The 24,050-nt window shown below is 41.0% G+C and overlaps 1 protein-coding gene across 1 annotated transcript in view; it reads right to left on the bottom strand.

The window, feature by feature from the left end:
• Nucleotides 1-24,050, bottom strand: part of LanA (laminin subunit alpha) — a 128,904-nt gene that overhangs the window by 3,499 nt on the left and 101,355 nt on the right. The window contains exons 49-64 of the mRNA XM_075873036.1: nt 23,865-23,958; nt 23,061-23,177; nt 22,094-22,279; nt 20,834-20,988; nt 19,451-19,633; nt 18,617-18,747; nt 11,991-12,138; nt 10,646-10,936; nt 10,057-10,212; nt 9,402-9,508; nt 8,261-8,378; nt 7,441-7,752; nt 6,204-6,474; nt 5,205-5,482; nt 2,650-2,895; nt 2,401-2,554 (exon numbers count right to left, since the gene is read on the bottom strand). Of these exons, the coding sequence (XP_075729151.1) occupies nt 2,401-2,554; nt 2,650-2,895; nt 5,205-5,482; nt 6,204-6,474; nt 7,441-7,752; nt 8,261-8,378; nt 9,402-9,508; nt 10,057-10,212; nt 10,646-10,936; nt 11,991-12,138; nt 18,617-18,747; nt 19,451-19,633; nt 20,834-20,988; nt 22,094-22,279; nt 23,061-23,177; nt 23,865-23,958 (2,947 nt within the window). The remainder of the gene's footprint in view (nt 1-2,400; nt 2,555-2,649; nt 2,896-5,204; nt 5,483-6,203; nt 6,475-7,440; nt 7,753-8,260; nt 8,379-9,401; nt 9,509-10,056; nt 10,213-10,645; nt 10,937-11,990; nt 12,139-18,616; nt 18,748-19,450; nt 19,634-20,833; nt 20,989-22,093; nt 22,280-23,060; nt 23,178-23,864; nt 23,959-24,050) is intronic.

The following is a 24,050-nucleotide window of genomic DNA, read 5'->3' as shown; positions in this document are numbered from 1 at the left end:
ATTGACATGTGAGGATGCCAGGGGACGCCGCTCTGGCATCTAGGATTTCAAGGCGACTGTAAAATAAAGACAGTGTGTGTTGGGTAACCGTGGAGTGCGGTTGTTGTTCTTTCCTTCGGCGTTTCGCGCCAACCCGCGTGTTCGGGCTGGTCGGCGTCCCCGCCGGCCGCGTACGTCTCCGTCGGCCGTCTTCTTCTTCTGCTTCGTCGGGACCAGCCAGCCCCCAACACAGCAGGTACTTTACACATTGTCATGGTACAGAATGAGTACTATGCAACTTACTATGAAACTGATTACATAATTGAAATCGGAATGAAAGCTTGTGTATACAGCTTACATATTTGAAATTGGAATGAAAGCTTGTGTATACAACATACATATTTGAAATCGAAATGAAAACTTGTGTATACAGCAAACATTTCACTGCCCTAGGCTGTAGATTACAGAAGCTTTTCTTTCGAGTAGCATCTCCCCTTAAGTGTATTGTAGTAACCGTAATATAAATGTGCACAAAGTAAAGAGGACGAAAAGACAATTTGCTGCCTGCAGGGAGCAAACCAGCAACGTTCCTAGTTGAAGGTACCTAACGGCAGCAAGTAGTTTCTTTTTCCACCTGACTTCCTTCATAGTATCACAGTTATGACAATAAACTTAAAGCGGTACAATTAACATTCCCTGTACATTCCTTGACTTCATTTTCTGCTGGGTTTTTTCATAATTGAGTTGAACAAAGAAACGAGCCCTTAAAATTACCTTCTTTCAGCCTTGCAATGGAAACAGTAATATAAATGTAGCTGGATAAACAATATTGAGAGCCAGAAACCATCAAACTCTCACTTTTGACCACTGCCATGAAAATAATTTCAAAGGAATGAACTACACTATAAATTTTACATGCAGAACAAGAGGGTTCGCTATCCTTGAAATCTATAGTTGCACAGAATTTTATATAGTCATGGATGATTGCAGCAATGAAAAGACATAGTGGCGAACGGGATTAAAAAACTTTCATTTAACAGGCATATGGGCCCCTGCATGGTGGTCTTGTTCCCACACACAAAAAAGGCACAAATGTCAAGCACACTCATTGATAAATTCGGATCACTTTCTCCATGCACTGCAAATATATTGAATGGAAGATTGAAGGAGATTCTGCCCAGCATATGTTCATTAGCCAGTGTAATCAAACATTGGAAATGACAATGTGGAGCACCCATACAATCTCAAGCTCTGTATATTACAAGAATTTTCAGGTGGCCTGGTCGGTTCTGAAACAATATGGCATAACAGCACATACTACAGGACAGTAAAACACAGGACACAGTGCTACAAATATGTGCACAAATATGTTTATAAACATGTTTGCAACAAACTGCAAGTACTGTTTTTGTAGGAAAAGAAGGGAAATTCAAGAGAAGATTATGAGAATGCTGCAATGGTGTAAAAACAGAAAGATAATGTCCTGCCTTCAGAGAGTTTGTTATGCACACTGGGCACATGATGAACCCCTTAGTCATCGATATCGAAAAAACTTTTTTTCCCGTTTGCTTCTGTAGTAACTGATCATGGCTTTTTGTGCATACTAAATAGGAGCATAGGTAACATTTTTTTATACGGATGCATTGCCTGCAGAAGTGATATGCAATGTTCATAAATGAGTGTATGTCACTTATTGCTGTTTGTATAAATAGGGCCCTTGTGGAAAAGCTAAAGCATCTCCTAAATGAACACATTCTCACCTTGGTAGGAACACTATTTTTTTTCAATAACTATGTTTTCTTATCATCAATGTATCTCCACTATGCTGGCACACATAAAAGCAGAAGAGCATTAACACAAGGGCATGAATGAGCTTGTTTGCAGAAATTACAGCGGCGGTACTGGCAGCAAAAGAGGCAGTGTCTTTGGTTTTGAGCGAAAAATCAGCATTGCTTATGAGCGAAAATTCAAGGTTTATGCAAATAAAAACACAAGAAAAAATCTTCAATTCAAGTGCAATTGGGTTGTCGAACCTGCAAACTTTTGCTCCATGGTGCAATACATTTAGCCACACAGTTGCCATGCCCACATTCTCCAGTATACTAATGGCAAGCTATTTATAGACACCACTTAGCGGTGGCAGTACGCACATCTTGCAGGTTATTTGGTGACTTGTCAGAAGTCCCACAAGAGGGTTCAAAAAGCCCGGAGCTGTGCTTTCAGTATTCCGTCGCATTTCATGCATGAACACAGAAGTCGGAAGTCGGCATGCATCCACACTTTTGCTTTCCTTGCGGCACACTTTAGATGCTGACTAAGAAGTGAAGCCAGGCTAGCAGTTGGGAAGGCAATACAAACAAGGTCCAATCATGCTATTGCTCTTGAGAATGAAACTCACGCATCTTTCCCTTCCCCACTTACACAGAATGAGATGGCTGTGATTGGCCCCGAAGAATGTGCCTGTTTCCACTTTCTGCGAGCAGCCCGTAACACCAACGCTGACTCTAGGTCGCAGCATCTGCCGGTCTTGTACTTCAAGCTTGCGGATGCATCCCGGGAAGGAGCCGGTCACTCCCTGCAGGCATAAACAGCACACAAAGGTTCGCACCACTGTACCAGTGAATAGTACAGCCTCACATGATTGTTGTTTCTGACATGGGAGAGACTTACGCGAAGGTTGTTTTTCACTTGAGAAGAGACGTTGCGTGGAAGTCCACCCAGATAGACGGGGCTCTTGACGTTGATTGAGCTGGTAGTACCCTGTGAGCTGCCCTGTGCCGCCGTCGTATTGTCCATGTACAGCACGCCCATCTGGCCCCGGCGGCTGAACTCCAGTGAATGCCATTCCCCAAGGTTGTACACCTCTGTTGTTGTCAGAAGGCCTGGGCCCGTGCCACAGTTGAACATGACGTTCACCTACAAAATTCCCCAGAATGTGCCAAAAGGTTCCAAAACAGCATATAAGAACAAGACTACAGTTGTGTAGCTTAGAAATAACACCTTAAAGGAGTGGTACTACCATTTTTGTGGCTTGCACGTTCTTTGCTGCAAGTGTTTGCGATAGCTCCAAGATGAATGATACACGGACCAAGATTTATTTATTCTCGCTAAGTAAATTGATATCGCCTTTCTATGTGGATAGTTTTTGGTTTCGGTTTCTGGGCACTGAATTGAACTGTGATGTAGCGGTGTAGCTTGGTCACATGGCCACACAAGGCTGTGACGCACGCCGTGTTGATTATCGTCTGCTCTCGCTGGCTTTCTCGCACACACATCCCGCACAAGCATCTGCAAAACAAACGTATAGCAGTCGTGATGCTTTGCGAGGCCCGGTGCGTGCGTGGCAGATGTCTCCGAAGGTGACTCACCTCACTACAATAGGCGTGCGCACAGAAAGGGAATAAGTGGGCGGACCCTCCCATAGTCGCCTAAGAGGGGGGCAGTGCAAGTGCAGTCCCTCCCACACATTGACATAATAAAGAGGGGGCACGAAGTCAGACCCATGCATTGAAATAATAGGAAGGGGGTGCACTGCGACAAACCTTTGCTCTCCATGATGGGAAAACATGCACACGCCTATGCTCACTACAGATTTGGTGTGACGTCACTGCAACTTTCATCGCCCTTCCGACAGAGCTGCGACAGTTCTGGATCCGCTTGCAATGAGCTTCGGTCGGGAGAATGAGCATTTAGGTACACTTTAGAGGTGAATTAAAATATATTCTAAATGTTTGCTGTGTACAGAATACAGAGGAAACCACAAGAGGCTTGTTTTAGCCTCGAAAACTGATATCACCACCCCTTCAACCAAGCGTAATGAATGACTGGCAAGGTCTGCGATACATGAAGCCATTAAGATATTTAAGCTAGTAATCTTGCCAGTTCTGGTACCTGCATAGTTTTTGTAGCTGTTGTTATGAATTTGCAAAAAAATCACTAATGTTAATGCTGTGCAGATAAAGGTTCTTTTAATCTTGCACGCTTTCTTATTAAAAGACATAGCTTATAAGGAGAGTCACTTGAGTTGACATGACAGAAGAAAACTGGTGTGTGTCAGTGATCATACCTGCACTTGTAATAATACACTGCATTCCCACATGCATAATTAGTGCATAAAATCAATTGTGTCCAGTAACAGCTAGTAGGCCCTTTGCCAACCTTAATGCGCTATTTCGCATGACATCAGTGTACTGCAGCAAAAGTGACTAAAACATTCTATGTGCGATCAGAAAATTTTTAAACAGATGTCCCAAGTCGTACCCTTTTTTTCACACAGTGGCAGTATCGCTGTTTTGGAAGATTTATGGCTGTGCTTGTACAATTGGGAGAATTGTTTGAAATTCGGGAGTCTCCCAGGAAAATCAGGAGAGTTGGCAGATACTCTTTAGCCACTACAAGTTTGTTAGACGAAATGCTTTTAGCAGCTGTCACATTTAATATGTACTTCCGATTCACAAGAGCCGAAGTTGAAGCCCTGCCTGTACACATGGCTCAGTGTGCGCAGACTGTGCACAAAAATGCACGGTGAGCATGCACAACGTGTGATTGATGATTGATATGTGGAGTATACATTCCCAAAACCACCATATGATTATGTGAAACGTCGTACTGAAGGGCTCCGAAAATATCGACCACCTGGGGTTCTTTAACGTGCGCCCAAATCTGAGTACACAAGCCTACAGCATTTTCGCCTCCATTGAAAATGCAGCCGCAGCGGCCGGGATTCGATCCCGCGACCTGCGGGTCAGCAGCCGAGTACCTTAGCCACTAGACCACCACAGCAGGGCAAAACAATGTACGAGCAAACATGCACTCAAACCTCGATACAAAGAACCCGGAATAACAAATTATCAGTTATAATGGAGTAAATAAAGAATAGCTTTGTTATAGTTACAGTGCTACAAATATATGTTTATAATGAATTTTCGGATACTGTTGAACCCTTTTAGAAGAGGCATGCTCCGGGCTGCTATTTTTGTCTTTTATATGAAATGTCTCTTATAAGCAGGGTACCTCGTATGCATTTTCTTATCAACCAGTGTTTCACTGTAGGCACACTGGTGTCTCTCATATCCTTCTTTTATATCAGTGTCTCTTATAAAAAGGGTTCGACTGAACAGCAATATATTTTCGTAGCAGATAGGACTTTGTTACAGTAATAACCTTTCATAAAGCAACAAATGTACAAATACTCAAGCGAGCAACCTTCGAGTTGAAAAACTTACTCTTCCTTGCTTCATGAAGATGGCTATGAAGTCGACTTTGTTGCTGTTGGTGACATAGAAGAGGATACCATCCTCATGGCGGGTGCGGAACTCCAGTGAGATAGTTGAATGCTCCATCAGACTATTAGCTAGGTCTGTCGGAAGCCTAAACTCGAGTCGGCTCTCAGGACTGTTGCCAAACCTAAGGCCACTCTCGGGTGTCACGTCAGAATCATGAGCTGGCTCCAGGGGCAGAACACAGCCTGGAAGTGGACCGCTCAGAGAATGCCTACCTGGACCTGTAGAAAAACAGAACTTTCGTTTTGGTATTGTCATTGTCAGTATTATATTTGACATCTGTGCTTGTGTTCATTGTCTCTGTGAAGCCAACGCAGTTCAAAGTAAAACATACACAAATGAGGGACAATACTGGTACTGCAGGGCCTGCTACACAGTCAGCACCTGCAGTGTTTGCTACAGTGTTCCTTATTCTGGGTTTGCTTTATATTACACTACTATGGTTTGGTTAGCTATTAACCAATCATCCCATGAGCAAGATAATCTTTCTGAGCCATAGTGCAGAGTAGCTGGCTAGAGTAATTGGAGTAATGACAACCTTCCTGTCTTAGCTTGGAAATGAGCATTCCCTTGTTATGATCATTGACACTGTTACTGTGGCTTACGCAACAAGATTTTTTCCCCTTAATTTGTAGGTCTTGATGTACACCTTCAAAGCAATCTGACTTAGAAATCAAGTGAAATAAGCAACCACTCATACCCATTTGTATCCACTACACCAGCCATAGTTTATTGCAAACATAATGCATGAAACATAATGCATAATGCATGCAAACATAATGCATAATGCATGTACTACAAAATTACCAACAAATTGCTCAGCTACATGATTGGGCATACAACAGATGCGAAAATGAAAGTGATTGTGTTCATTGCAGAGAGCACACAGCCAGAAGAAAATTTGTTATAACTGCAAGCAGGAGGCATATAATGGAGCATTACCTTCAGTCACAGTTGTTGTTTCCTCAACAGATACATCATCATCATCGGGCCCAGGCAGAGGGCAGCTGGTGAGGGCAGCATTGAAGCGATCTGCTGTCGCGGCAAAGTTCTGAAGCACACCTCGCACAGTGGAATCACCCAGACACCCAACAAAGAAGGTACGTCCATCAAGCTGAAGCTCGGGATTAGCCTGAACTCCAGGTGGGAGACCTCCAAAGTAAAGTGGGCTGGTGGTGTGTATCAAAACAGGCTCCACTGCATTCTCCTGCACCTGAGAACGCCACAAAAAAGAAGCTGCACTTATTCGAATAATGCATTAGCTAGAGATGCGAAAGCAAGTGGCGTAATAATGTAGTTAGAGGAACACATAGCAAGACTTGCAAGGTGGTCTATTTGGTAAAGGTCCACTGTTAAAAAATTTAAAACACAGTGAGAGCTAGACATTTAATGATACAACTAACACAATCAAGGTATAATCTATCAAAAACTGTATGTTTGTTATCTAGCTGTTGCACCAAAGGTGCACATGCCCTCAGTGTAACGTGTACTACCATTATGCGCACTCTTTACTGCCACAAGTGTTTGACTGCCAGTTGTCATTTGAATAAATAAAGTGATGATTTGGTGTTACGAATTGAAATTCATCCACTAGAGATGCTAAGATAAAAGGAGAGGGGCACAATTGTGGATCAATGAAGGGCTTCTCTGCCAAAGGTCTTCTCTGCCTGTACTGAAGGGCTTCTCTGCCTGTACTGTTCATAGACTAAATGAATTCAAATAAGAAAAAACACATTTGAACGTCACAATCTCTTTAACACAGAGTCACCAAAAGTTCAGCTTCTGGACATGTATCAGTTCAAAACCTATCTAACAAAGTTTAAATCACACATGCATCATCAACAATGGCAAATGTAGAAAAATGGTGACCACACACTCGAACCTCGATATTACGCACATGGATATGCTAAAATACCGGTTATAACAAAGTAGGTGCATCTCGATGTAAGGAATATTGATATAACAAAACATCAATTATAATAAAGAAATGAAGAATGGTCTTGCAATAAAGTGTTAGGAATGTACTTTTATAACAAATTTTCTCTCATTTTCGTGTAAGATGCAACTTTGTTATAATGAGGTTTGAGTGTTCTCTGCCCTACAAAGGTTTCAGTAAACACATCACGAAAGTTTGTTAACACAAGTGTTTTAATGCTGCTTAACTTGCGTGAGTACTCACCACAAGAGCATCGTCAATGTCCAGCCTCAACCTATTGGAGTAGCTACTGGCAGTGACGTAGTGCCAGCGGCCATCATCGTAAGTTCCCTCGGTTTCTACACGGCCACCTGGTCTTGCCTGTAGAAACAGCCTTCCGCCGCGCAATCCTAGTGCTAGGAACTTAGAGTGGTCCTCGTTGCTCGTGTAGAAGATGAGACCGTTGGGGCGCTTAGTACGGAACTTCAGTGTCAACTGAGCGTTCTCTGTCAAGTCCATGAATGGCATGGCAACAAAGCCAGGAGACTCTGCAGAGAATGACACCACTCGTGCTACCTGTGCAAAGAAATATTACCAGTCAATCACAAAATGTGGTATTAACTGAATAGCAGTATACATTTATACATATCAATACTATATTATTAAGCATTCATAAGCTATATTTAAAGTCACAATAAGTGCAGTAAAAAGAGGAAAACAATATTTCTGCACGTTTGCGATATATTGCTAAGAAGTTCATACACATATCTATAGACTTGACTTGTTTCAGCAGTACAGGTGCCAATGATAACAGCAATTTTTTTAATTTACTATTTTCCTAAAAGCACTAAGTATCACCACAGATAAGCTACACTATGCAGGTGAAATAGATTAATTTTTTTGTACTTCAATTCAGAGCCTTTACTCCACAGAAGCCTTGTGGTGTGTATCACAATTGCTACATATATATGTTGGCTCTTTTTCAGTATTGTTAAAAAGGGAGACCTTGCATTTCATGCATATTATGTGCATAAATGCATCACAGACACTGCCTTGAGATTGAATTCTTGAAGATGTCACACACATTTGGAGGGCAGCCTGTGGTCACAGCAAGGGCCTCCTTGGTTTTGTGCAAGTCAACGAGCCTTGTGTCCAGCTCCAACTCTTCTATGCACCCCTCAAAATTCATGCGTGTCACCTCCCTGCATAAGCAAAGTTAAATTAAGTAAAGCACTTGACAAAGAACTCTACTGCCTGTGGCTGATGGTTGAGAGAGCAGTGCGAGAAACCAGCTTCTCTTCATCACTAAAGAAGCAGGCAGGTACAATGGACTGCCATTGTGACAGTCCATTGTACCTGCCTGCAGTGAAAATTTAAAATGACCAATCAAACAGCAAGCCACAGCTGCAAAAGAACTTTAACATTTTATATGTTCGTAAGATAAGGTTCCTCCTGCTTTGGTATTAAAGAACCTGCACAGTCTTTATATATTGCTGCAAAAAATTTACCACTGAAATTGATTACAAGTAGTGCATACTGTTTGTTGAAGCAACAGTGACAAATCATCAGAGATGGTACTTGCCTAACCTTTAATTAGCAGCCATGAAATAACATCTAAACAGACAAAATCCGCATTTGGTGGTGGTCAATTGTAGTGGCAGAAATCCCAGATCATGGCCTCTATTATTTTCGGAATCGGACAGGTGTTTTAACCCTGTAAATGACGTAAAAGTGTTGTGCTGGTTGTCAAAATTCCAGATTCTGCGTATTTTCTGGTACACCATAATGGCAGCAGTATTCCTTAGTCTTGCTATCAAGAAGGTCTGCATTTACTAACATCTCATAGTGCATCAGAACGAAAAATTGGGCAAGTTGTTGTGCTTTCATCTTGAACGAATATTAGTGTGACAAAAACGGGGATTGGAATAGAAAAGACAAAGGCAGAATAGAAAAAACTGCGCTTATTTTTGGAATATATTTTAGTTACCAGTCAGCCCCATAATGTGTCTTTTCTGTTTCTATGCTAAATTTGGTCGCGCTAATATTTGTTCAAGATGTTTCCATAATGCATTCATAACAAACCCAAAAAAATTTTGTACTGAGGCTGCTACATCTCATACCATTCCAAACAAGGCTTCTTATATAATGTGAAATCACAGTCCAAACTTTAATTTTAACTGGTATTTGTGCAGTAGCTATTTCTGTTAAGCGGGACAACAACTCACATGTGACCATGAAAAGTCGGATGGCCCCCAACAAATATGTCATCGGTGGCATCAATGCCTGTCTCTGGGCCTCTATAACTTGCAGGAACAGAATCGTTGCCGCCCACCTGACAAAAAAAAAAAGAAATAGATAGCTGCAGACTATTCATCAGTTACTAGCATCTCATCAGAAACTAGCAGTTTCATACTAAGTGCAATACCATTGACAATGATACCAATATTAAACATTTTGCTCATCCTCCTTGGACAATGTTCAAAAAGCTAGAGTATTGCACACCACCACTGGTGGTGCCGGCAGTGCACATGATCGACAAGACGGGGCTAATACAAATTTGTCAGCTCTATCAGAAAGGTGCTACACTCAAACCTCATTATAAAAAGTTGCATCTTACAAGCAAATAAATTCGTTATATCTGAAAATTGGTTGTAAAGGTTATTCCGAACACTGAATTTATTGCAAGACTATTTTTCATTATAACCGATATTTTGTTGTATTGAGGTTTGAGTATAATTATCTACATGCACTTGCTTGTGAGCTGCAGTTTTCTACAAGTACAGCTTGACTCAGTATGTCTTTAACAAAAGCTCCACTGTTGATTTGCTACCAGAATGGCTATCAAATTTCAAGAGAAACACATCATTCAAGTGAACTCACCGTAAGATCAAATTCATTACCCAACTGGGCAGCTCTGAGTTGGTGCCACTGGCCGTCATTGTAGGCTCCATTGGATTTCAGCTGTGTCATGCCACTGCCAAGATTGAACTTGTACACAACATGGCCATCACGCAACTCCAGGGCCATAAATGTTTCCTGCACAGTCGTACAAGTGAAGCATTTTCAAAGACAGAAAACTGCATCTCTAGAGGGATGGAAACAACGCGTAGGTGTGGGCTCATGTCCAAGCTTCATTTCTTGCCTCAAGAGGCCACTATGGGCCAGTCGAGCTAGTGTGAGTCTTGCTTTCTATTGTGTAAAATATGTTACGAAAAGATGGACACAAGAGCTAGCACATGTTGCACTGTACTTTTCTACTGGCAGCTGCCGAATGTACACAGGAAACTGGTTTCACATTCACTATCAGAGCTTACAAGTGAGAGAGTACCTATATCCATTCTTGCTGCAGCATTTTATTTTTGTGTGTGCTCTAATTTGCCTAAGACTGCATGTATTACAGCCTGCAGTTACTTTAGAACTTAGAAAGGTACTGTGGCTAGACTGGAAAACATTCATCAAATGCACTGACCCTGTTGTGTATGAGGAAGAGCAGTCCCTCCTTGGCATATGTGCGGAACTTCATGCTGATGCTGATGCCATCGTTGAAATCACGCCGCTCCTTGGACACTATGGCATAGCCTGTGCCATCAAACCGTAGGCCCCTGCCACTTGGAATGTCGATGAGGCTGTCCCGTTCCTGGCATCCCTCCAGCTTTCCTTGGTGGCTGTGGAAGTTCCACAAGCCAACAGGCAGTCCACCAAACTGAAGTTCTTCCAAGTAGCCAATAAATGGCATAGTGTCCCGTTGGCTTAGCGGAATCTGAGCATTGTCAAAAAAGAAAGCGAAATGGCATGACTGAGCACACGCAGAATCCGCACTATACTGCCAATAAAAGTGTCATAAATGTGATGACTGAAAAATACTTTTTATTTCCAATATACGTACAGTCAAAGGGGCAATATACACATATATCCCTTCATAAGAGACAACCATAACCGACAAGTGTGTATAAGAGACAGCAGTTCGTCATCGTAATAAAATGCACACGCAGTACCCTACTTGTAATGGACAGCTCATATAGAAGACAAGAATTGCTCCCCGACACATATCTCTTATAAAGGGGTTCATGCTAAGAGAGTTGACTCACTGCTAACTTCTCTATCATAATGATATAATTTACTAACAATAAACCATGAACACAGGTTTTAAACAAGGCTATTCTATCCATGACTGTGCCATAAAAACTAATGTAAATATGCTTGTTTTAAATTTCACATTTTCAGTGAAATCCTACGCATATGTAACGCCGCTGCTTTGAATGTGCACACTAGCAGTTTTAGTCCACAACAGTACTGTATTTACTCAATCATAACATGACCACAATTGTAGCGGCAGGGATTACTTTTCATTGCGTCCAGGAAGAAAGAATAGTTACTTCAGTACATGATTGTAATGCAAGGGTCAAGCTTGGGTGTCATAAATGTGGTAAAAAACTCACATTACCTTAGAGAAAATACAGTAGTTTATCTGCATTTCGTCACTTTTCCTACATATGCGATTCTGAGTACATTAAAACTTAAAGATCCCCCCACCCCCCCTTAAAAAAAGCTGAATACATATAAAGTAACGACTGAAATATAATCTCAATTGGTTGAGTGAGCAAAACTGATCTTTTAGCACTGTGGCTCAGCACTAGTCATAAGCACCCAGGTACCCCTACATTGCATTTTTTCATTTTGCATTTTCTCCCATTGATATGCCATACTGCTGAGATTGAGAATCGAATCCACACCCTTCTGCTCGGGAGTGCAATGCTGCGGCCAGACAGGTGTGAATCTGCTAGCACTACCATAGCACACAATGTTATACGTACATCTGCAGTTTCTGGCACACCTCCAAGGTAGAACTCGGACAGCGCCTGATCCAAGTTGAACACGCTGTTGGTGCCTTGGAGGTACTTGGTTTTTATGCTGTCAGGTTCACTTTCCGTGCGCACTTCAAGATTGACCGTCTTGCCAGTCCTGGGTAAAAATGAGCCAACAAACGGAGTGTCAAGGGCCGCACTGTTTTCTCTCTTTCTAGAATATTTATGGATATCCCCATCTCTAGATAAGTTTCCAAGTAATAGACAATTATCAGTGTGTTTCACTGAAGAAATTCTTGCATGAGATAAGTAAGAGCAGTTATATATCCCTCTGCACTTTTGAAAAGAAAAGTATATCTTTCTGCTGCACACCAACAAATGCCCTTTACCTTGTCTGTCTACCTTGTCCCATATGGGCTCACAGTGACATAGCGTTCTTGGTAGGAAAGTAGTGAGCACACACTTTTTGAACAAGGAAATGTTAGAGAACCTGATGACAATTATGGTTGCACAACAGAAAGAAGCCATGAGCCCGTTTCTTTTTGGTGGCATGTCCAGCAACAGCGTGACATATTCTTGAATAATAAAAATACAGGCTGCCACCTCCTGTCAGCTCGAGTCACAAAAGTTTGACTTAGCCATGCTACAAGTAGATTTTGGCAGCAGATAGAGAAATTACCACTAATGCTGAAAAATTAATTTGTCGCACAGCAATAAATCTGGCACAGCTCATCATAACCACTGACATGTATTGCAAATAAACATGTATATAAATGGTACATTTTAAAATCAAAACTTCCAAAACACAGGCATTTTAAATTATTCTTTTTGTTTATACCTTTACGAGCAAAAGCATGCAGCTAAACTGCAAGAATTTTTTTTCATACAGAGGTCACAGAAGAATCAAAGCTGTCTTTATTTTGAAGTTTTAAAAAAGCTTTGAAAAATTTTCCCAAGATCCATTTAAACTTCCCGCTAGCTTTTGTTAATGTCTGTTTTCCTGTTAATAGGCACGTTGGCCGATGAGTTAAAAGAGCTGCATACCAATTTGAAGGAAGCTCAATGGGGCCAAAATTTTGTACACGGCAATATTAATAGGTGTTTACAGGTATTCTTCAGCAGTTTTTTATACAGAACTTCCATCTTATTTTAGATTTGAGGGCACACTGCGAAATATTATGTGTGATTAGCAAAGCTTTCATTTGCTCAGCAAGAACCAATGGTCACTGCCATGTTTAACACTTTATAGAAAGAAGGGTCAGATAATTAAAGAATATGATCATTACCTCATTATTTCATAAAAACATACCATTCTTGCTCATGAATCGATGAGTACTACTCTACATTTAGAGGAATTTTTGTATATTTCTCTTTCTTTCTGGAAATGAAGAGTTTGCTAATTAATGTGTAACTAGAAGCTAGGACATCCAAAATATTTAATTATTTTACCTTGATCATGTGTGAGTACGTGCACTTTCTGGATAGCTCAGTGATATTACACACGCTCAGCAGCAGTGGCACCGAAAGGCCTGTTCGCGGTATCCCTAGCGTGATTGTCTTCCAACTTGCAGGAATTGACGCGCAGCAGCTTCACTGGAGTAGGATACAAATGAACACGCGACGACCAAAGGACCACGTGCTGACCTACGTCATCAAGGACCATCTTCAAAAGCAGTGAACATTGAGCGCAATAGCACACACGCTCAGCAGCAGTGGCACCGAAAGGCCTGTTCGCGGTATCCCTAGCGTGACCGTCTTCCAACTTGCAGGAATTGACGCGCAGCAGCTTCACTGGAGCAGGATACAAATGAACACGCGACGACCAAAGGACCACGTGCTGACCTACGTCATCAAGGACCATCTTCAAAAGCAGTGAACATTGAGCGCAATAGCACACACGCTCAGCAGCAGTGGCACCGAAAGGCCTGTTCGCGGTATTCCTAACGTGATCGTCTTCCAACTTGCAGGTTGGTGCTCGACCTTATTCATTTACACTGTTTTAAACGTTAGCAAGAGACCTGGTTGTCGCTGCTGCTGAATGAAATGGCAAAAAACTGTGTTGCCTGTCACAAGTGTATCCCAACTGATTCTGTGTATTTATCATGTTCAGAGTGCAATTATGAGTATCATCTCGGTTCATGCTCAGGCGTTACCGAAAGCGCATACAAAAAGAAATCGTCTGAGGCCAGAACTTCTTGAAAATGTCCGACTTGCAGAACCTCGAATGTTCCGAGGCGGCTCGAGTAATGCAAAAGAAAAAATGGACCGTGAAATAGACCTTGCTAATGAAATTGCTGAAATACACGGTAAACTGAACATACTACTGACAATCAAAGAGAAAATGGACGCACTAGAAGGCATTATTGCCACCGCTGATACCATTGAAAAGTCTGTACAAGCAATGTCCAATAAGTACGATGAAGTAATAGCACAAATGAAAAAACAAGGTGCAGATATAGACTGCCTAAAGACACGAGTGAAAAAGCTTGAAGAACGCGCAGAAGAGCAGAAAATTGACAAACTCAAGCAAGAAATGAACGATCTAGACCAATACCGCAGAAGACTAAACCTTGAAATTCACGGGCTTCCGCAACAAATGAATGAAAATGTTCTCGAAAAATTGAACATACTGGCAAATGACTTGAAGCTGCCTAGGCTGTCAGAATCGGATGTAGAAGCCGCCCATAGGCTTCCGAAAAGAGCAGGGCAAGACGAGGCTGATAAGCCCGCCCCTATATTGGTACGCTTCACATCTCGACTGACGCGAGATATCTGGCTCAAACAGCGACAAGAACTAAGGAAATCAAAGTCCAAGATCTTTTTCAATGAAAACTTAACTGCACAGAACAAAAAGCTGTTCTGGCTGATGAGGTGTAAAGCCCGTGAGCTGCATTATCAGTTTTTTTGGGTTAAGAATGGGAAGATGTTCATGTGACGAAGCCCACGTCATCAAATTGTTAACATAAGAACTGCTGAAGATCTAGAAGGGCTGTGGTAACTAAAAAAAAAAAAACTAGAAAGTTTTTTTTCTGGCCGACTTAATTCATGGCTTTTTTCACACAGTCGCAGAATTATTATGATGCCTTTTCTTTTCGACAATTAAAAGCTACACGATACGTCAAACACCTATCCTTGTTAAATCTAAATGCCCGTAGTCTAAGGCACAAACAAGAATCTGTAAGCCTTTTTTTTTCGATACACTCGAACATAATTTCGATATCTTGACATTTACAGAAACCTGGTTTTCTGGTGATAACCCTGATGTACATTTCGCTGGATACAAATGTATTCAAATATCGTGAGAGAACAGAAGAGGAGGTGGTCTGGCGATTTATATTAAAAACTCTCTCCTATATGAAAATACTTTGGAATACTCCCATATTGAACTTGACTATGAGTGTTTAATGATCAAATGCATGGGCACAATTGTTGTCCTCATGTACAGACCCCCTTCTGGTTCTGTTACTGTGTTTCTTAATTATCTTGAAAGTGTTCTAGAATACTGTTGTCAATCTGGATTTCCTGCGATTTTCTGTGGTGACTTTAATATCGGCTTATTGGCAACAACATTTAACAGGCAAAACGTCGTTGATATTTTCTGCTCTTTTGGGTATCAAAATGTAATTAACATGCCAACAAGAATTACATACATATCTGAAACGCTACTCGACTTATGTTTTACAAACTATCAGCCATGTGAATGCGATGCAGTTGTACTGATAGCAGACTTAAGCGACCACTTGCCCTTCTTTATTTTCTTCAAGTCATACTTGTCCAGACATAACCAAACTATTCAGAATACAACCAATAAATGCAGAATAATATCTGCGGATAATATTGCGATTTTTCAACACTTAGTTGAAGGTATAGATTGGAACTCTGTGACAGAGATCAAAGATCCCGTTGCTTTATACCGCCTTTTTCTAAACACTATCAAAGGTCTCTATGACATTGCATTTCCTAAGACAACGATTAAAAAAACCCGTAGGTCTAGAAAACCATGAATAGATTCACACCTTTTAAAAAGAATAAAAGTGCGTGATAGTCTGTTTAGTGTATTTATCAGAACAAAAAACTTGGACACATTAGCTACATACAAAAAAAATAGAAATTAACTTGGCACTGATATTAAACAAGCGCGTTTCGCGTACTACGAAAACATGTTTGCTGGTATATCGAATGACTCCAAAAAAGTTTGGAAAAAGGTCAATGACCTTATGTGCAAAGATGATAAATCGGTTATATCGGAGCTCGTGATAGACGGTGAACCATGCTCAGGTCCGCCACTTGCAGATAGGTTCAATGAACACTTCCTTAGAGTTGGCGATTGTGGGACTACTGCTGGGGAGATAAGCAATCATACTTATGTAACTAGCAACATTTCATCCTCTGTTTTCTTGTTTCCCACATCCGAATCCAAAATATACAAACTGTTGCAAAAATTAAAAAATAATTGTGCATGTGGCGTGGATGACTTAAAACCCCAGCCTATCAAAGCAGTTGCCCATGCCATAAGTAAGCCGCTTTCACATATCGCTAACACAATTATTAGTTCAGCTATTTTTATTGATGAGCTAAAGATTGCGAAAGTATCTGTCATCTTTAAAGGCGGTAATAAAAATGACCTTAATAACTATAGGCCTATCTCATTATTACCTATATTCTCTAAAATATTTGAGCAAGTTATCAACCTACGACTTTCAGATTACTTATTGCAAAAAAATGTGATAATACAACAACAGTATGGCTTCCAAAAGAAAAAATCTACTGAAACAGCACTACTGGATATTAAAGAAAAAATACTTGACAATTTTGAACATAAAGTACTTACCATAGGGATTTTTCTCGACTTCAAAAAAGTGTTTGATTCGGTTAAGCACCATATTTTATTACGGAAACTCCTTTCATATGGAATTAGAGGAAAGGCTCTAGAATTTATAAAAAGTTATCTAAGCAATCGGCAACAGTACACCAGTCTCGGCGACACTAAACCAAACGTAGGTAATATCATTTGTGGCGTTCCACAAGGATCAATCTTAGGGCTTTTGCTATTCTTGATTCATATCAATGATCTACCTAACATACCGCTAACACCCGATGTTGTTCTCTACGCGGACGACACCAATATATTCTTCATCGGTAATTTTCTCAATCACCTTTAACAACAAGCAAACCTGTGGCTGACACATCTGTCTGGCTGGCTTAAGTGTAATAGATTAGAATTAAACACCAAAAAAACAAAATATGTTTTATTCCGCCGGCGCAATAAGGCTATCACAAGCGAGCCTACAATAATATTTGAAGGGCAGAAAATTGAACGTGTCACAGCGCATAAATTTCTTGAGATACTTTTTCAAGAAAACTTAGACTGGTCCTTACACACCAACCACGTTCGTACCAAGATTTCCAGATCCACGGGTATAATCTGCAAATTGCGACGACTCCTCCCTCTATGGTTGAAAAAACAACTATATTATTCCATTGTTCACTCACATCTCCATTATTGTCTTCTTGTATGGGGGAATACGACTAAAGCAAACACTGACGAAATTCACACCTTGCAAAAAAAATCTATACGACTAATATAAGGGGTGTCATTCAGGCATCATACCGCCCCTCTCTTTAAGGAACATAAAATACTTACGGTAACCAACGTCATGAAACAAAAATTGGCAATGCTTATTTATAAACAGGTATGAACTGATCGCTCAGGGTTTTATCAGAGGCATCTCCCGAGAGATCACAGTCACAACCTACGGCACAGGGTGTATACATATGAGAAACCACGTACAAATTACGGCACACAAAAACTATTGTATCAAATTTCGCATTTCCTGAACGAACAACCGATTGTAGCTTCTCTAATTGACAATATGGTCTCATATGACATTTTTAAAAAAAAGATACAGGAACACTTCCTATTGACACAAACGTAATCACCGTCACCATCTTTGTTTCATATTCCCTGAAGTATTTTCTTGTGTAAATCACATTAACATTTTGGTTATGTTATCCAAACTGTGTTTCATTTATCGGTCAAACATATTCATTATTGATGTTGTTGTCTTTTGATTGTTGAAACCTTGTATTCAAATTTAAAGTTTCTTCGGGTATTTTACATGTCTTACATTAGTGTTTGTTTATGTCCTCTACAGTTTGCTTCATTTGTCGGACACGCATATGCTTTATTGATTTCATGGCCTGCGCAAACTTTTCGCTCATTTATGTTTTCCTGTACATGTTTTGTATGTAGAAACTTATTTATGCTTAATTTCTTATTGACTCATTACTTTACACTGAGCACTGTGTTATTTTGGCGGGTTTTGGGTTTACAGGGGGCAGGTGCTTTGTCAGGCTTTTATGCCTTTTCGCCGGTCCCCTAGGCAAATTGTACCTTTCTTCTTTTTTTTTGCTTTTGCCTGAAATAAACTTCAACTTCATATGTACCAGGAGATATCAAATTTTACAAAATTTGGAGACAAAATAGTTGGCTAGCACGGTGAGCATATTTTATGGAGGCCTTATGACACGCAAAACAATTGGAGAGCGTGTCTGTGCATGCATGTACAGTTGGGAGACATTGAATGAAGATAAGCTTATGGCCTGCTCAATGACCATTCCAGTAGATTGGTTACCTGTCAACAACAATCTGATGCCACATGCCGTCGGCAACATATTTGTCACTCCGGATCTCTTCAATTCCATCACCGAGGTTGATAAGAAGCACAGGGTAGCCATCTCTGAGTACCAAGCTCATGAAATCGCCCTGAAAAGTACATGTGCAGATTAAAATTCCACTAAAAAGAGTCAGCCCAGCATAAAGGTATCAGGAAATAAGAAAATCAGAGAAATTTAAATGACTGAATGCAAGAACAATATTTCTAGAAAAACTTGTCACTTACTACACAAAAAAACTGACGGATAGCTGGTGCTGCAACAAATTTAACCTTCACTGGAAGACTGGTGACTAGCTGTTACTATCATAATGAGCACCATGAGAAATGGCTACTTGGAGGGAAATTGATTTTCTGTGTTCGTGTTCTCACTGTATTTTTTGAGAGGAACTAAACAAACAGCAGCAACAACAGTGTCAGTCACTAAGTTCTCAGAAGAGCTGCATCTCTTTGATTGATTGATTGATTGATTGATTGATTGATTGATTGATTGATTGATTGATTGATTGATTGATTGATTGATTGATGTGTGGGATTTAACGTCCCAAAACCACTATATGATTATGAGAGACGCCGTAGTGGAGAGCTCTGGAAATTTCGACCACCTGGGGTTCTTTAACATGCACCCAAATCTGAGCACACGGGCCTACAGCATTTCCGCCTCCATCAGAAATGCAGCTGAGTACCTTAGCCACTAGACGACCGTGACGGGGCGGCTGCATCTCTTTCACAAAAACATACCCAACATAACTAATAAAACTTAGATCTGCAAAAAAGTGTCTAGAATATGCTGACCTCATGGGAACGCTTCGCTCTTGGCTGAGAGCTCTGGCCGTTTCCAAGGTAAAAGAGTGTGCCGTCAGGCCTGTCAGTCTTGACATGCAGTGACAGGTGAGTGTACGTGGCTGCCTCTTGCAAATCTTCAGGATTTTTTAGTCGGACCCACTCGTTGCCCTTGAACTCCATGCCAATCTTTACCTGTAAGCGTACACAGGGTGGATCACATTTGGCAAGCATTCTCAAATTATGGATGGTAATCTGCCACTAACCCTCAAGAGGAAGGTATATAACAGCTGCATCTTGCCTGTACTTACCAACGAAGCAAAAAACTGAAGGCTTACAGAGAAAGTTCAGCGTAAATTGAGGACGACACAGTGAGCGATGGAAAAGAAAATTATAGGTGTAATGAAAGGTGTAACCTTGAAGGACAAGAAGAGAGTAGAGTGGGTTAGGGAATAAACTGGGGTTAAGGATATCATAGTTGAAATAAAGAAGAAAAAATGGACATGGACCGGGCACGTAGCATGTAGGCAGGACAACCGCTGATCATTAAGGGTAACTGACTACATTCCTAGAGAAGGCAAGCGGGTCAGGGGGAGACAGAAAGATAGGTGGGCCGATAAAATTTAAAAAGTTAGCAGGTATAACGTGGCAACGGAAAGCACAAACCGGGTTGATTGGCCAATCATGAGAGAGGCCTTTGTCCTGCAGTGGGCATAGTCATCATGATGATGATGATAAGATGATGATGGTGATGATGATGTACACAGAAGCAGTACAGAAAAGGGAAGGAAACACAAGCGGGAGTAGGCATTGAGGCAAAGAGCCTTTTTTGGTTGTTTTGACGGTGAAACCTGCTGAGCACATGGAGCATGGTTAGTCTTCACTGGTGTGAGTGACATGCTCAAACACTCAAAGGAAGGTAGAGGACATACATCCGTGGAGGATACATCCATGAAGGGTGTAAATCCCTTCCAATGTAACCATACTATACAAAATAAGTGCCTGATCTGTGATTTTATTTCATTTGAATTCAAGCAATGTGGCTGGGATAGCAAAAGAGCCTTGAGTGACTTGACCAAAAGGTTTGCTTTTCAGCTAAAATGACCATATGCAACTGTTGCATTGCAACCAACTTTGTTGTACACCTTCCGTTGGCTTCTTGTGTGACTAAGACATGTGACCTTAACTACAGTATTTCTTTACGTACTGCCAGCACTACTTAGCACTAGCTAGTGTTTGCTAAATGACTGCTCATGTTGTCTAATATTAGCTTTCTGCTAGTTTAACACAATACTTTGTCTTCAGTTAATCTAGGTGAAATAACTTAATTGTATACCAATCCTTTATTTTTTTTTCATGATTACTTTTGCATAAGCGAAGCTCACATGCACTGACCCTGTTAGCTTCATCTTTGGCAAGGGCCACCTTGCGACGCAGTTCTTCAAGTTGCTTCTGGATGTCCATGGCATGGTCCTTCATGGCATTGTGCCGTTGCAGCAGCCGGTTCGCAAGCCGACCCAAGTCTGGCTCAGGAGCCACGACACGATCAACTGAATACAAGCAAGCATGCAGTCACCAAAAGTGCATAATCTAACCAAGCTTGAAAATCTTATGATGGCTTTGAGTGTAATGACACGAATAACTATAGCATTATTGTCCGAAAGGCTTGTTTTTTTGTATTATACAGAAATAATGGAACAGACTGGCAACTAAGCCAAGAAAAGCATAGGGGTGCATTATATGTGGTCTGTGGGGTCCACAACCACAACTTTTGAATTGAGCATCCGATGCTCTACCACTTGAGCAATGAGATAGCGCTCTTTGTCATAGCTCAAATGGTAGAGCATCAGACGTGTAATTCAAAGGTTATGGGTGCAGATCCTGCCAACGGAAATAACTCCTTTTAACTTCAGTGAGAATCATTTACAGTTAAAAAACCACAAGTAATGCCGCCTGTGCTTTTTTCACCTTAATTGTCTGTCCGTTCTGTTAACTGTGCATTGCACCTTAGCGAAACAACTTACTGGTGCAGTTGAAAGGAGCCTGTTTCTCAACTCTGCATCTGACGAGGCGAATTTCACATTCTCACACTCTGGAATTTTTTAACGAAAGCTGTACTTTGTGCTGTAAAAAATTACTTATTGAATATTAAATACTTATTTGCTTCAGCTTGCTCAACATACTCCCAACTCGCTCATCAAAATCACTTGTTGAATGGAGACTGGCAGTTAGGTTGGACTGCCCTTTGTGTAACGTGAGTAAATAAAGCTTATAATGACTGGCTGGCGTACGAGGAGAACAGCTAGAATGTTAAGATGGGCAGTTTTTAGCACTCATTCAAAATGCGCAATTATAGATTTTCAACCACACAAAATGTGGTGTGTTCAGTGCCCCTCCCCTATTCAGTCAAAGTATGGGGCAGTCTTTGCAACCCACTCCTCTATATAGTGACTGGGGGGAGGGGGGGGGGCAAAAACCCCCTTCTCCACTGCATGCACACCTGTGACTACTACTACTAAAACATTGATGGCAATAAATATTTATAATAATAGTAGTAGTAATAATAATAAACAATAATAATAAGAAGAACAACAATAATTCAGTCTTTGCATTAGTGCATCTTATCCAGAAGGAGGTGCATAAATGTAGACTCACTGTAGCTGCTGGCAGCCAGCAGTGCCTGTTGGTAGCCTACGTTGTCGCTGGAGAGTGTCTCAGCGTGGGTGTTTTCACCTGGGAGTCGCTCCAGGATGGCATCAATCTTGTCTGAGGTGCCCTGCACTTCGTCGACTGCTTCCCGCACAGCTGTCACTGAGGCTACCAGAGCTTCTTTGCTTTCAGCTGCGGAATGAAAAATGGACGAGAGAGAGCAGGACAATAAAGCACACACTTAAACCTTTACTACCGAGATTCGTGAATTGGCGACATACCGAAAAACTTCGAGCAAACAAGTAACGAAATTCATGCTGCCTTTAATGTCGGTTGTGAAGTACTCTGGGGAATTGTAGCTTTCAGCATAAAAGATCTAGTGCCGTCTCATCGAAAGTATTTTATGCTAGAACCAATTTCTTTGTAGCTGATGGCGGAGAGGGCAAATCGCGTGCAACAGCTCTCACTTTTTTGTGTTTTTTTTTTCTCACCTGGGTGCCGTAAGTTCTATCTTCAATAAATATGTTTATTTGGTGACAAGAGGTGGCACACAACATTTTACGCAGTTCTGAAGTATGTTTTTTGTTGCAAGGTTCTCGCTTCTGTGGCATATGGAGAATTTGCGACTTACATAGAAGTATGCATCGAAGTTGCATTTTAGATAATTTTACTGCATAATCATTTAAAGGTTGCTATTAAAAGCTGGAAAATGGAAACAATATTTATTTTATTTGCCAGTTTATAACTCAGAAAATTATTCCGAATATAAGTTGTTACTGAGGAGCTCACTGACGTGCAGTTATTCGATTGACATATAGCAGCCCCAATGTTAATCCAAATGATTGCCTGCTATGAAGAAAAAGCCCTGTAACCTTAAAAGTTTCCTTTAAAACGTAAGAACTTCCTGAAACCATTTCTTTCACTGCAGCATAACAATTAAACAGCAGGGTGTAGGTGTGCTGAATGAGATTACCTGTCTGCAAATTGTCCATGTCCCGTGCCAGGTCTTGCAAGTCTTTGGCATTCATCTTGTTATGAAGTTCTATGGTTGCAAGCTTTTCAACAGCGTCTCCTACTCTTGGCTTCATCTCTAAAAACGGGGAAAAAAAAAAACAAGCATGATCTAAATGTAGACTTCACAAATTCTACATACATTTTTTAGAGACATTGTATCCACACAAGCCAACTGCATTTCATCAAGGCATTGGTGTTTAGTGCTTTGGTTTAATAGTTTTCAAGGCCCCACAGACTCTGGAAAAAAAAAACTGAAACTCGATGCACACATGCATAAAATCTACAAAACTACAAGCCTGCCATGACAACTTAGTATGTCAGGTGTCATGCTGCTGAGTTGGGCTTGTGGCTTCGATTCCCAGCCACAGTAGTCACATTTCGAAGAGGACGATAGCAAGGAACCCCTGTGTGCTTAAACTTAAATGCACATCAAAGTACACCAGGCAGACAAAATTAATCCGAGTCACCCACTATGCCATGGACTATCATCGTACGGTGGTTTTGGCACATAAAGTACCAGCAATTATTATTATTTTTTTATTAATGTTACAAGCCTAAATGTGATGAACCAGTACAACTGTTCATTTTTCATCAGGGACTCACTTTGACCTTGCACATCTTGTCATAACTAATTGTGAAACTCAGACTTAATTTTTATTACCTTAGAAGTGCACAAGCTAGAGGCATTCCCCCTCTTTCCTTGGTTTTTGCAGCCCACCACAAGCTATAAAGAGTAATCTTATGGGTTGCTAATAACACGTACCATAGTCCACATGTCGTTCAAGTTCCCTTGCGTCAGCGAGGAGACCTTCACTGTTGTCCTTAGAGTCAGATGCACGGTCGATGATACCGACAGACTGAAATGTGCATTGACAGGTCTAAGTCTTCTTGTTCATGCAACAGTGTCCCAAAGGCTCGGTGATTTGGTTTACGATGCACATTCAGATCA

This window comes from Rhipicephalus microplus, chromosome 9 (assembly GCF_043290135.1).
Source record: "Rhipicephalus microplus isolate Deutch F79 chromosome 9, USDA_Rmic, whole genome shotgun sequence".
NCBI lineage: Eukaryota > Metazoa > Arthropoda > Arachnida > Ixodida > Ixodidae > Rhipicephalus > Rhipicephalus microplus.
This window is presented reverse-complemented; position numbering and strand designations above follow the sequence as displayed.